The sequence below is a fragment of the Mobula hypostoma genome, chromosome 6 (genome assembly GCF_963921235.1).
Source record: "Mobula hypostoma chromosome 6, sMobHyp1.1, whole genome shotgun sequence".
NCBI lineage: Eukaryota > Metazoa > Chordata > Chondrichthyes > Myliobatiformes > Myliobatidae > Mobula > Mobula hypostoma.
Window position 1 is genome coordinate 10369569 of NC_086102.1, and position 13433 is coordinate 10383001.

At 43.4% G+C, this 13433-nt stretch overlaps 1 protein-coding gene across 3 annotated transcripts in view; it reads left to right on the plus strand.

Annotated features, from left to right (window-relative positions):
• Positions 1-13433, plus strand: part of LOC134347456 (L-asparaginase 1-like) — a 124527-nt gene that overhangs the window by 88550 nt on the left and 22544 nt on the right. The window contains exon 9 of one of the 3 annotated variants that reach the window (XM_063049781.1): positions 8834-9005. The exons of the other annotated variants lie outside the window; for them this stretch is intronic. Coding sequence (XP_062905851.1) covers positions 8834-8902 — 69 coding nt within the window. The 3' untranslated portion in view covers positions 8903-9005. Of the gene's footprint in view, positions 1-8833; positions 9006-13433 lie in introns of those variants that run through there. 3 annotated transcript variants of the gene reach the window in all.

Here is a 13433-nt window from a genome sequence, read left to right on the forward strand (position 1 = left end):
TCTGCAATTTTGTCTTCCTGCTCCCTTCCCACAAAAGTTCCATTAGACATAAGATCAGAATTAGGCAATTCGGTCCACTGAGTCTTCTCTGCTATACTTTCATGGCTGATTTATTATCCCTGTCAACCCCATTCTCCCTGCTTTCTCCCTGTATCCTTGATGTTCTTACTAATCAAGAACCTTTGAACCTGTGCTTTAATTATACCCAATGACTTAGCTTCCACAGCCGTCTGTGGCAATGAATTCCACAGATTCACCACCTTCTGGCTAAAGCATTTCCTCCTCATCTTTGTTTAAGGAAATGTCTCTATACCGAGGCTGTGGCCTCTGGTGCTAGACTTCCCTCATTATAGGAAATATTATCTCCATGTCCATCCTGTCTCGTTTCCTCTGCACACTCTTAGAGCTGGATAACAGCTCTCCCAGTGCTGATAGATGTAACATTAGGTAACATGAAAGCTATGGATGGTGGTGAACTAAAGTTCAGCAGAACATCTAGGATACACTCAGATTCAGACCTTAAATAAACAAGACCGCACAAACAAAATCCAAAGCTGATGTCACAAACAGTAGTACTTGAAATGGAACTCCTATGATTGAGCACAGAGTGCTCAGCACGAGGTCTTTAAGTACAGACTTTCCATGGGGTATGTGGTGGGCAATAATTGACAGACTGAGTCTTAAAGGAACAGTGGCAGCTAACCGTACTCGAGGGAATGTCTGTTGCTGCTCAGTTGGAACCATGACACATTATTCTGTACTTCTTTGGGGAGGAATTAAGGAACTGAGCAATACTTTAACCTCGGAAGATACTAGTTGGAGTGTGAAGTCTATTTGTATTTATTTTCCACCTGTTGTACTGTATTTCTTTACACCTGCTCTGTTGCAGTAACCTGCAAAATTCCTTTTTATCAAAGAAGCAATCATAGACTTATAGAGTCAAGCAACATTTCAGCGCAGCTGGTCCATGTCAACTGAGATTCCCACTTAAGCTAGTCCCATTTGCTCTCTTTGACCCATATCCCTCTAAACCAGGGGTTCCCAACCTTTTTTATTCCATGGACCTCTATCATTAAGCAAGAGGTCCATGAACCCCAGGTTGGGAACCTCTTCTCTAAATCTTTCCTATCCATGTATCTGTCTGATTGTCTTCTAAATGTTGTTAATGTACCTTGTCAATCACATTGTCAGCAGCTCATTCCATGTATGGTCCACTCTTTGTGAGGAAAGGTTATTCCTCAAGTTCCTATTAAATCTCTCTCATCCCACCCTAAATGTACAGTAGGTCACCTAGCTCCTTAACCCTGTGAGCAAGACTGTATGTGTTCACCCTGTTATGCCATTCATGATGTTATATACCTCTTGAATATGTTTATTGACTTTACCTGCTCTACCTCCTCTTCTTAGCTAATGCCCTCTAATCTGGACAGCATCCTGGTACATCTCTTCCGCACCATTTTCAAAGCCCCTATATCTTTTCTATCATGGAGCGACCAGCAAAGAATGCAATATTCCAAAAGTGACCTTACAAGTGTTTTACAAAGCTATAACATGAAGTGTGCGGTCAGCACGGTAGCATATTCGTTCGTGTAATGTTGTTACATCATCAGCGATCTGCGATCAGGTTCAATTCCCATCGCAGTCTGTAAGGAGTTTAGATCTTCTCCCCCTGGATGTGTGGGTTTCCTCCTGGAGCTCCAGTCTCTTGCCACATTGCATAGACAGGGTAAGTAAGTTGTGACTCTTGAAAGCAGCTCCCAGCACATATTTGGACTATGTTGGTTGTTGACACAAACAACACATTTTACTGTATGCTTCGGTGTACATGTAACAAATAAAGCCAATATCTTAGTCTTAAACACAAGAGATTTTGCAGATGCTGGAAATCCAGAGCAACGTATGTAAAAGATACTAGAGAAACTCAACGGATCAGGGAGCACCTATGGAGAGGAATAATCTCATGGGATCCAGATGGGATTAAGGCAAATTAGTGGTAGATGGTCAGCATGGGCTTGATGGGCTGAAGGGCCTGTTTCTGTGCTGTGTCTGTATGGCTGTATGAAATTAGGTTTGATTGAGGAAGCGAGACTTGCTACGATCTATATTGTCTCTGTACTCCCACAGAAGAACAATGGAGTACCATGGCAGGACAGGACGAGCAGGCTGACTGACGCATGCCAAGATTTATAGGATGTCGTGGATAATTTTGAAATCTCGCAGATGGCATTCAGCACGTTAGGGGAAGTGAACCACACAACCTTGTGAAATGAGACACAGGTCCCAAAGGGGCTTCTTCTTCCTGATGGTGTGGCCAGAATGTCTTAGTACAGCTCTGGACATTTTGGATGAGCTGAACATTGACTTGTGGCTTTTCGGAAGCAAATTAAAGAAATCTGCACATTACTTTATGTGATATTTCACTGCAGTCATCTGGACTTCATCATAATATATTAATTTGCTGACATCAAGAGTAGCTCTCCCTTCAGTTTTTTATGACACCATTTCCAATGTCATTTGGCATCTGCGAACAATTTTTATGCAACAAATTCTCCAGAGTAGTTGTCAAAAGGCAAAGTTGCTTTCATTGGCATCTACATTAGAGTTATAGTCATAGAAAAGTACAGGCCAGAAGCAGGCCTTTCGCCCCATCAAGTCCATGCCGACCCATTTAAGCTGCCTACTCCCATCGACATGCACTGGGACCATAGCCCTCCATATCCCTTCCATCCATGTACTTAGCCAAACTTCTCTTAAGCTTTGAAATCGAGCTCCCATGAACCATTTGCATTGGCAGCTTGTTCCACGCTCTCACCACTCTCTGAGTGAAGAAGTTTCCCCTCATGTTCTCCTTAAACCTTTGACCTTTCTCCCTTAATCCATGACCTCTTGTCGTCCCACTCAAACTCAGTGGAGAAAGCATTGCCGTTTACATTGTAAGTATATGCACACTTTTGTCCCTTAACCCCTAACTTTATTAGCTTTTTTATTTATATATATAATTCTTTATTTCTATTTTTATACATTGTACTGTGTAAAAGCCTTAGACACATAGATATACCAGAAATCATGGCTGAAAAAAGGGGATGGGAGAAGGGGGTGTGCAGGAAGCACCAGAGGGACATTCTGTAATGATCACTAAACCAACTGTTTGAAATCAAATGACTTGCTTGATATCTCAGGGCTGGGTGTGTCTGCACAAGTGCCAACACCCACCCCAATAGTCCTTCTCTGCCACCCGTCCCACACCCCTCCTATGGCACGCCACACTCTCCATTCCCAACATCCTTTGCTCCCACCAGACTTTACAAATTTGCTCTATGCTCCATGTTGACAAACACGGTATTGTGCAAAATTCTTAGGCACCCTATGTGTCTAAGACTTTTGCACAGTACTGTAATTCTTTGTTCTTTACAATTTTTGAATGTTATTGTTTTTTGTTGCATTTCGAGCCCTAACCAACACCACCACAGCAAATTCCTAATGCATGTAACTGTATGTATATGGCATCAGGATTTGGTGCAACTTGAATGTGCAGGAATGTAAGAAGCTGCAGAGAACAGCGGACTCAGCCCAATATATCGCGGGCATTCCTTCCATGCAGTCTGTAGTATCTATAGGAGGTGCTGTGCTAAGAAGGCACCATCTATCATCAATGATTCTCACCATTGGGACCATGCCACCTTCTCAACATCTGGCAGGAGACCTGCAGCACCACACCACTATGTTCAAGAACAGCTATTTTCCTTCAACCATTCAGTTCTTGAGCTGACTGTCCCAACCCTAATCATTACCTCTATGACCACTTTACCCACTTCCCACTTTGTTGTAATTGGGGTGCCACAGTGGCAAAAGCAGTTGGCATGATGGTATTACAGCTCAGGGATTCAGAGTTCAGAGTTCGATCCCGATGTCCTCCTTAAGGAATCTTTGTACGCCCTTCCTGTTAGTTTTCTCCGGTTTCTTCCCCCAGTCAAAAGACATACCGGAGAGTAGGTACATTGGTCATTGTAAATTGTACCATGATTAGGTTAAGGTTAAATCGGGATTGCTGGATGGTGCAGCTCAAAGGGCTCCAAATATTTTTTTTAAATTATCTTTTTCTCTTGTAAAAACTGTGCATGCTTGCAATTATGTTCTTCTTGTGAATATTGGATATCTGATCCAAAACATCTGAGATCTCTTCCTTCTTGGATGTTGCATATCTGATGATTTGTGTCTGTGATGCTACTGCAAGCAAGTTTATCATTGCAACTGTGCACACATGTACTTGTGCATATGACAATGAACTTGACCTCAACTTTAAAATAGAAATGCATGCATGTGTAGTACTTTGTTTGACTGCCTGCAAAATGCCAGTGATATATGTGAGACTGGCCTGGCGTGACCCTTCACACATGTGCACCCTCCAGCAGCGAGTAACATGAGAACAGTTGACAATCAGAGTATTGGATGGTCTCTGTTTTCTTTCTCTTTCTCCAAGTGACGGTGGCCAAGTGTAGCAGCCAGTTCAGCCAACAACACACACAGCAAGCTGGTCATTCCAGTGAGTACGTCTTCTCTTTTCATGGGATGCACTTACCCAACAGAACTTGAAAAATAATCATATCTATTTGGTATAAGCTTGTATTATAAGCCAGTAATATAAGGTTGGTGAATTAAATTTGCCGATAACATCATTAGATAATGATGTGCAACCAGTAAGAGAAACTTAGCTCTAAAAGAGACTTGTCCAAATATAAAATATTATTTTTTACTTAACCCCATGACTCCTACTGGGGCATAGGCCACCAAAATCGCTCACTAAAGTCCTGCGTCCTCGGCCAGTCTTTCAAGTTGTCCTCAGGTGCAGCCCGTCTTCTTGGTGCATCCTTCCTCTCCCAGGGATGAGGTCTTTGGAGCTTCCCTTGATGTTTTTGTAGCTCTGTGTTTTTATGGGACGTGTTACTAGGTTCATGCCCAGTGGTATTCCTTTTGCAGCCAGGCCTGGGACCATGCAAGGTGGAATTATGAAATATTCACGGATACTAATATATAAGAATCATAGGAAAAAATAAGGAATAATAACAATATTAATTCAAGGGAACATTACAGTACAGGAGAGAGAAGATTCTTAGAGCTATGAAATGAAAGAGAGAAGACTGGTCCAACCTTGTAGACACTACAGCCAAGAAAGTTCACCAGCACCTCTGGTTTGTAGATCTTGGTGCTTTAGTGACCCTGGGGTATGGAAGTCAGGAATGAGGCATAGAATTTGTTCCCTACAGATGTTTTATGGAGTGTTAGAAGAGCAGAGAATGAACAAAGGAAAGTAGAGAAGAACAAAGAAGTCCTGGAACCTGTGTGTCAGAGTGGAGATGCGTCTCTACCAAAGGAGGTGTAAGGTGCTCCTTCCTTCCACTAGCCTGCAGGTCACCCTTGGGCAAGGTGTAATACCTGTTTAGCCCCCTCCCCGATCAGGGTCATGTGAAGCCATGGGAGCAGGTGGTGGATGGTCGTATGAGCAGCTGGTGCATATCACAGGTCCTGGTTATGCAACCACTGACACCAGGCAGACAATCTCTGAAGAGTATTGATAATGGCTGGGGCCAGCTGTCTTGTAAAGACACAACCCAGAAGAAGGCAATGGCAAACTACTTCTGTAGAGAAATTTGCCAAGAACAATTATGGTCATGGAAAGACCATGATCACCCATGCCAAATGATGTAGCACATAATGAACATTTTTAAAAACTTTTAAAAACTTATAGAAGGACACTAAGAAAGTCATTAGGAAAGAAAAGATGAATTATGAAAGGAAGTTGGCAATTAACATAAAAAAGGATGCTAAGAGTTTTTTTAAATATATGAAGAGTAAAAGAGTGACACAGGTAGATATAGGACCGATTGAAAATGATGCTGGAGAAATTATAATGGGTAACAAAGAGATGACAGAGGAACTAAATGAGTATTTTGCATCAGTCTTCACAGTGGAAGACATTTGCAACATACCTGATAGCCAGAGGTCTCAGGGAATAGAATTAGGTACAGTCAAGATTACTAGAGAGAAAGTGCTTGGGAAGCTAAATGTACTAAGAATAGATAAGGCTCCCAGACCGGATGAGGTACACCCACGGGTTCTGAAGGAGGTGGCTTTGGAGATTGTGGAGGCATTGGAAATGATCTTCCATTAATAAATAGACTCTGGCATGGTTCCGGAGGACTGGAAGGTCGCAAATGTAGTTCTGCTGTTTAAGAAAGGAGGGAGGCAGCAAAAAGAAAATTACAGGTCTATTAGTCTGATATCGGTAGTTGGAAAGTTATTAGAGTCGATCCTCAAGGACGAGGTTATGAAATACCTCGAGGTGTATGACAAGATAGGCCCAAACCAGCATGGTTTCATGAAGGGAAGATCCTGCCTCACCAAACTATTGGAACTTTTTGAGGTAATCTCAAATAAGATTGACAAGGGAGAGGCTGTGGATGTTGTGTATTTGGATTTTCAAAAGGGCTTCCATAAGGTGCCGCATAAGAGGCTGCTTAATAAGGTGAGAGCCCATGGAATTACAGGAAAGATATTGGAAAGGGTGGAGCATTGGCTGATAGGCAGAAAGCAAAGGGTGGGAATAAAGGGATCCTATTCTGATTGGTTGCCGGTTACTAGTGGTGTTCCGCAGGGGTCGGTGTTGGGGCCACTTCTTTTTACAATGTATATCAATGATTTAGATTATGGATTAAATGGTTTTGTGGCTAAGTTTGCAGATGACACAAAGATAGATGGAGGAGCAGGAAGTGTTGAAGAAATGGAAAAGTTGCAGAGAGACTTGGTCAGTTTAGGAGAGTGGGTAAAGAAATGGCAGATGAGATACAACGTAGAGAAATGTATGGTTGTACATTTTGGAAGAAGAAACAATTGGGCATATTATTATTTAGATGGGGAGAAAATTCAAAAATCGGAAGTACAAAGGGAATTGAGGGTCCTCGTGCAGGATACCCTAAAGGTTAACCACCAGGTTGGATTAGCAGTAAGGAAAGTGAATGCTATGTTGGCATTCATTTCAAGAGGAATGGTGTATAAGAATAAGGAGGTGTTGGTGAGGCTCTATGGGGCACTGGTGAGACCTCATTTGGAATACTGTGTGCCGTTTTGGGCCCCCTATCTTAGAAAGGATATACTGATGTTGGAGAGAGTTCAGGGAAGATTTACGAGGATGATTCCTGGAATGCAGGGGTTAACATATGAGGAGTGTTTGTCGGCTCCTGAACTGTATTCATTAGAGTATAGAAGAATGAGAGGGGATCTCATAGAAGTATTTTGACTGTTGAAAGGGTTGGACAGAGTAGATGTGGAAAGGCTGTTTCCCTTGGTGGGTGAGTCCAGGACAAGAGGCCACAGTCTTAGAATTAGAGGGTACCCATTTAAAACAGAGATGATGAGAATTTTTTTTAGCCAGAATGTCGTGGATTTATGGAATTCATTACCACATACAGCTGTGGAGGCCCAATCATTGAGGGTGTTTAAGGAGGAGATTGATAGGTATCTAATTAGTCAGGGTATCAAGGGATATGGGGAAAAAGCCGGAAATTGGAACTAGATGGGAGAATTGTTTAACTCATGTGGAGGTGGCGGAGCAGACTCGATGGGCCAAATGGCCTATTTCTGCTCTTTTGTCTTGTGATCTTGTGAAATCATAAGCAGGTCTGGCAGCATCCATGGAAATGAATGAGAAGTCGAGGTTTCAGGCAGAGGCGCTTCTTCAGCACTGGAAAGGAAGGCAGCAGAATAAAAAGTTGGGGAGAAAGAAAGGAGAAGAATAGAAGAATAGAATAGTACTGCACAGTACAGACCCTTTGGCCCACAATGTTGTGCCGACCCTCAAACCCTGCCTCCCATATAACCCTCATCTTAAATTCCTCCATATACCTGTCTAGTAGTCTCTTAAATTTCACTAGTGTATCTGCCTCCACCACTGACTCAGGCAGTGTATTCCACGCACCAACCACTCTCTGAGTAAAAAACCTTCCTCTAATATCCCCCTTGAACTTCCCACCCCTTACCTTAAAGCCATGTCCTCTTGTATTGAGCAGTGGTGCCCTGGGGAAGAGGCGCTGGCTATCCACTCTATCTATTCCTCTTAATATCTTGTACACCTCTATCATGTCTCCTCTCATCCTCCTTCTCTCCAAAGAGTAAAGCCCTAGCTCCCTTAATCTCTGATCATAATGCATACTCTCTAAACCAGGCAGCATCCTCGTAAGTCTCCCCTGTACCCTTTCCAAAGCTTCCACATCCTTCCTATAGTGAGGTGACCAGAACTGGACACAGTACTCCAAGTGTGGCCTAACCAGAGTTTTATAGAGCTGCACACATCAAAGTTGCTGGTGAACGCAGCAGGCCAGGCAGCATCTCTAGGAAGAGGTACAGTCGACGTTTCAGGCCGAGACCCTTCATCAGGACTAACTGAAGGAAGAGTTAGTAAGAGATTTGAAATTCTTTTCAAATTTGAAAACCAAGCTTATTGGTGCCCCTGGGGTTGTTGTAGGTTGGGCCACTAAAGATTGCTCGTTGTAATTCAGCATCCTAACCATGACTGTATCTTGTACAGCTTACACAAACCTCAGGCTAACCTTGAACTGTGCCTGATCATCCCTTGACGTATATTGCACCATCTGAGATATCCATACACTTCACATCACGGGCACTGTAACATGATATGAAAAAGGCAAATGAAAGCAGGGCATGTTGAGGGCCAAATTCTGCTCCAGCACTTAAGTGAGTTTTAAAAGCAAATAAAGTTCAAAGCTTTGAGTTTGGCTGTTTCTTTTTTTTTCCTTAAATAATACCTTTTTTTTTAAAGGTTGATGAGGATGTCAGGCCCATTAATGGAAAGCTTGGCGACACAAGCACTGGCTTCAAGTGGAGCTGAGAATAATGTGAGCTCTCCCACTCCATCCTGCAGTCGTTCAAACGCTTTAGCTTCAATGATTGTGGTGCACATCAGTGGAAAGGCCACACCCTGAACAAAATTACAGCAACACATCTGCAGGTCCACAGACGACCCAGCTCTGCAGCGCCTCCTTTGGGTATAGTGCAGTGTTGCATCACTGCATCAGAGACCTTGGTTTAATCCTGGCCTCGGGCACTATCTGGGTGGGGTTGGGAGTTCAACAGCAGCTAACATGATACTTCACAGCACCAGTAACCCAGGATCAATTCCAGCCACAGTCTGTAAACACCTTGTACGTTCTCTGCATGGGAGAAAATGAAAGAGGAGAGGGAACAGAGTGGATGCAATAGACAGTTGAAGAGATGGGGGGGGCGTTGATCGGACTGGGGAATGAAAGAAGAGGGAAAGGGCACTGGGAAAAGTGACCTCCGGGTGCTCTGGTTTCCTCCCACATTCCAAAAGCTGAACAGGTAAGAAGCTTAATTGATTACATGGCACACCAGAGAGAGGTGATAGGCAAGTGAGGGATTAGAATCAATCCTGGTCATTTTTACCAGTCCCCGTTCCCTCTTCTTTCATTTACCACTCCACTTACCTCTTCTCTTCAATTATCACCTCCACCCTGTTTCCCCTCCTCTTTCCCTTTCTCCCATGATCCACTCTCCTCTCCTATCAGATCCCTTCTCTTTCAGCTCTTTACCTTTTACACCTATCACTTCGCAGCTTCTCAATTCATCCCCCTCACCTGGTTCACCTATCACATTCTAGCTTATATCCCTTGTCCTCCTTCCACCTTCTTATTCTGTCTTCTTCCCTCTTCCTTTCCAGTCCTGATGAAGAGTCTTGGCCTGAAACATCGACTGTTTCATGTTTAAGTTCAAGTTCAAGATCATTGTCATTCAACCATGCACATGTACACATAAAACAAAACAATGTTCCTATGCACAACACAGTACATAATAACACACACACAACTCTTAAAATAATATTACCACAAATAAATTAATAAATATTAAAGTGCATTTACAACACAAGTTATGAAATAAACAGCATATGCTTCTGCAACACACCCAAAATGTTGGAGGAACTCAGCAGCCCAGGCAGCATCTATGGTCTTGATAGTCCTGATGTAGGGTCTCGGCCTGAAATGTCAACTGTTCACTCTTTTCCATAGATGCTGCCTGATCTGCTGAGTTCCTCCAGCATTGTGCGTGTATTGCTTGGATTTCCAGCATCTGCAGATTTCCTCCTCTTCTTAAGTATATGCTACTGACCAGGGAGTTCAGTAGCCTCACAGCCTGGGGGAAGAAGCTGTTCCCCATCCTAACAGTCTTTGTTCTAATGCTATAGTACCTCCTGCCTGATGCCTGATGGTAGGAGGACAACGAGATTGTTGGATGGATAGGAGGGATCATTAACAATGCTAAGGGCCCTGCATGTGCAGTAGTCCTGATAAATATCCCAGATGGGAGTTTATACCTCTCCATAGATGCTGCCTGGCCTGCTGAGTTTCTTCGGCATTTTGTGTGTATAACAAGGGAACCTGTTGTTGGGGGTGTTACCCTAAGCATGCTACCCTTGGCTTTCTGCCTGGTGGAAGTTGCATTTTGGGAGGAGCTTTGGCAAGTGAATGGACATAGACTGATTTCAGGCACAAGTCAGAATCAGAATCAGGTTTATTATCACCGGCATGTGACGTGAAATTTGTTAACTTAGCAGCAGCAATTCAATGCAATACACAATCTAGCAGAGTGAGAGAAAAAAAATAAAAATAATAATAATAATAAATAAAGAAGTAACTCAATTACGTATATTGAATAGATTAAAAAACATGCAAAAACAGAAATACTGTATATTAAAAAAAGTGAGGTAGCGTCCAAAGATTCAATGTCCATTTAGGAATCGGATGGCAGAGGGGAAGAAGCTGTTCCTGAATCGCTGAATGTGTGCCTTCAGGCTTCTGTATCTCCTGCCTGATGGTAACAGTGAGAAAAGGGCATGCCCTGGGTGCTGGAGGTCCTTAATAATGGACACTGCCTTTCTGAGATACCGCTCCCTGAAGATGTCTTGGGTACTTTGTAGGCTAGTACCCAAGATGGTGCTGACTATATTTACAACCTTCTGCAGCTTTTTTCGGTCCTGTGCAGTAGCCCCCCCATACCAGGCAGTGATGCAGCCTGTCAGAATGTTGACATGCCAAATCTCTTCAAAGTCCTAACGAAGTACAGCCGCTGTCTTGCCTTCTTTATGACTACATCAGTATGTTGGGACCAGGTTAGATCCTCAGAGATCTTGACAGCCAGGAACTTGAAACTGAAAAGTAATGAAGTAATGATTTGTGTGGAAGGGATGCTAAACTGTTTCCCAGCAATAGTAAACCAACTTAACAACCACCATCATTGAAAACAAAATATCCAGTCTTAAGTTACAGACAGTTTGGACCTGCCTCTCAATTGCTCCATTTATGCTACAAGAATATTATTCCTTCAATAGTTAAGAGCGCTGCTGATTCATTTGTTCATTATGTGCTATGTCGTGTAATGTAGACGATCACGGTCTTTTCCATGACCATGATTGTTCTTGGCAAATTTTTCTACGGAAGTGATTTGCCATTGCCTTCTTCTGGGCAGTGCCTTTATAAGATGGATGACTCCAGCCATTATCAACACTTTTCAGAGATTGTCTGCCTGCCTACCTTGTGGCGTCCATGGTGTATAGCAAGACTTGTAATCTGCACCAGCTACTCATGCAACCATCCACCACCTGCTCCCAAGGCTTCACGAGACCCTGATGGGGTGGGGGGGGTGCGTGCAAAGCAGGTGCTACACCTTGCCCAAGGGTGACCTGCAGGCTAGAGGAGGGAAGGAATGCCTTACACCTCCTTTGGTAGAGACGTATCTCCACTCCGCACCCAAAATCCCTGATTAGGATATAAATAAAGTACTTGAAATTCCATAACAGCTTTGAGAGGCACACAGCCATTATAACTGTAGGGAACACAGCATCCACTTTGTGAAACTCCCATGAACAGTAATCGGCATTGGGATTGGTTTATTATTGTCATATATACCAGGAGACAGAGAAACGCTTGTCTTGCAATACTAAACTAGAATAAGGTAAAACAATAGCAATGCAGCATAGAGTGTAAAAGTCTCTGAAGGAGTGCAGTGCAGGGAGATAATCAAGTGCAAAATCATAATGCAAAAGCTTATAAGGTAAAGACCTCGTCTTATTGTCCAAGATGTCTGTTCAAGAGCCTAATAACAGTGGGATAGAATCTGTGTTTGGTCACCTTCAAGGGAAAACATATTTCCAGTGCCAACAGCTTCCTAAGCCAGACCTGCAAGCCTTTGGAATGTGGGCAGAAATTGAAGCACCAGGAGGCAACCCATGCGTTCATGGTGAGGAACGTACCAATGCCTTACAAACAGCATCAGTAATTGAACCCGAGTCGCTGGTACTGTAAAGCACTGTGCAAACTGCTATGCTGCCATGCTGCTTTAATGTTTGAGAGGGAGAAGGATTTGATTGTGCTGTGTCCAGCTTTGAGGAGAGAGAGTTCCTGCTGGAACAAGCGGGATGCGGCAAACAAAATCCCACGTCAGGACCACCAAACACAAAAACAATTACTTTCTCCAAGCAGTAAGGCTGATCACACCTCCACCCACTAACCCACTCCTCCCACACCCCCAATCAGCACTACTTTATCATTTCCTGTCAGATTCGCCCTACATACAGACACTACTGTGCCTAGTGTCACTTTATGGACATACAATCAATCTATGCACATAATCTATCTTATATATACTGTATACTGTGTCCAAGTGGTTAAGGCATTCGACTAGCGACCTGAAGGTCGTGAGTTCGAGCCCCAGCCGAGGCAGCGTGTTGTGTCCTTGAGCAAGGCACTTAACCACACAGTGCTCTGCGACGACACTGGTGCCAAGCTGTATCGGCCCTTACCCTTCCCTTGGACAACGTCGGTGTCATGGAGAGGGGAGACTTGCAGCATGGGCAACTGTCAGTCTTCCATCAACCTTGCCCAGGCCTGCACACTGGAGAGTGACGACTTTCCAGGCGCAGATCCATGGTCTTGCAAGAATAACGGATGCATTATTATTATTACATACTGTATATAAATTGCTTTTTTATTATTGTGTTCTTCATCTTTATTATGTCATCTTGTGCTCCAACAGATCAGGAGTAACAATTCTTTCGTTTTCCTTTACACTTGGGTATTGGAAATGACATTAAACAATCTGCTCAATGTTGGGGTGCCACATTCGCATAGCGGTTAGCGTGTTGCTATTACCACTTGGAGCATTCCAGAATTCAGAGTTCAATTCCAATGCTGTCGGTAAGCAGTTTGTACGTTCTCCCCGTGGCCACATGTCTCCAAAGATGTAGTAGTTAGTAGGTTAACTGGTCATTGTAAATTATCCTGTGATTAGGCCAGGGTTAAATAAGTAGGCTGCTGGTTGGTGCAGCTCGCTGGGCTAGAAAGGCCTGT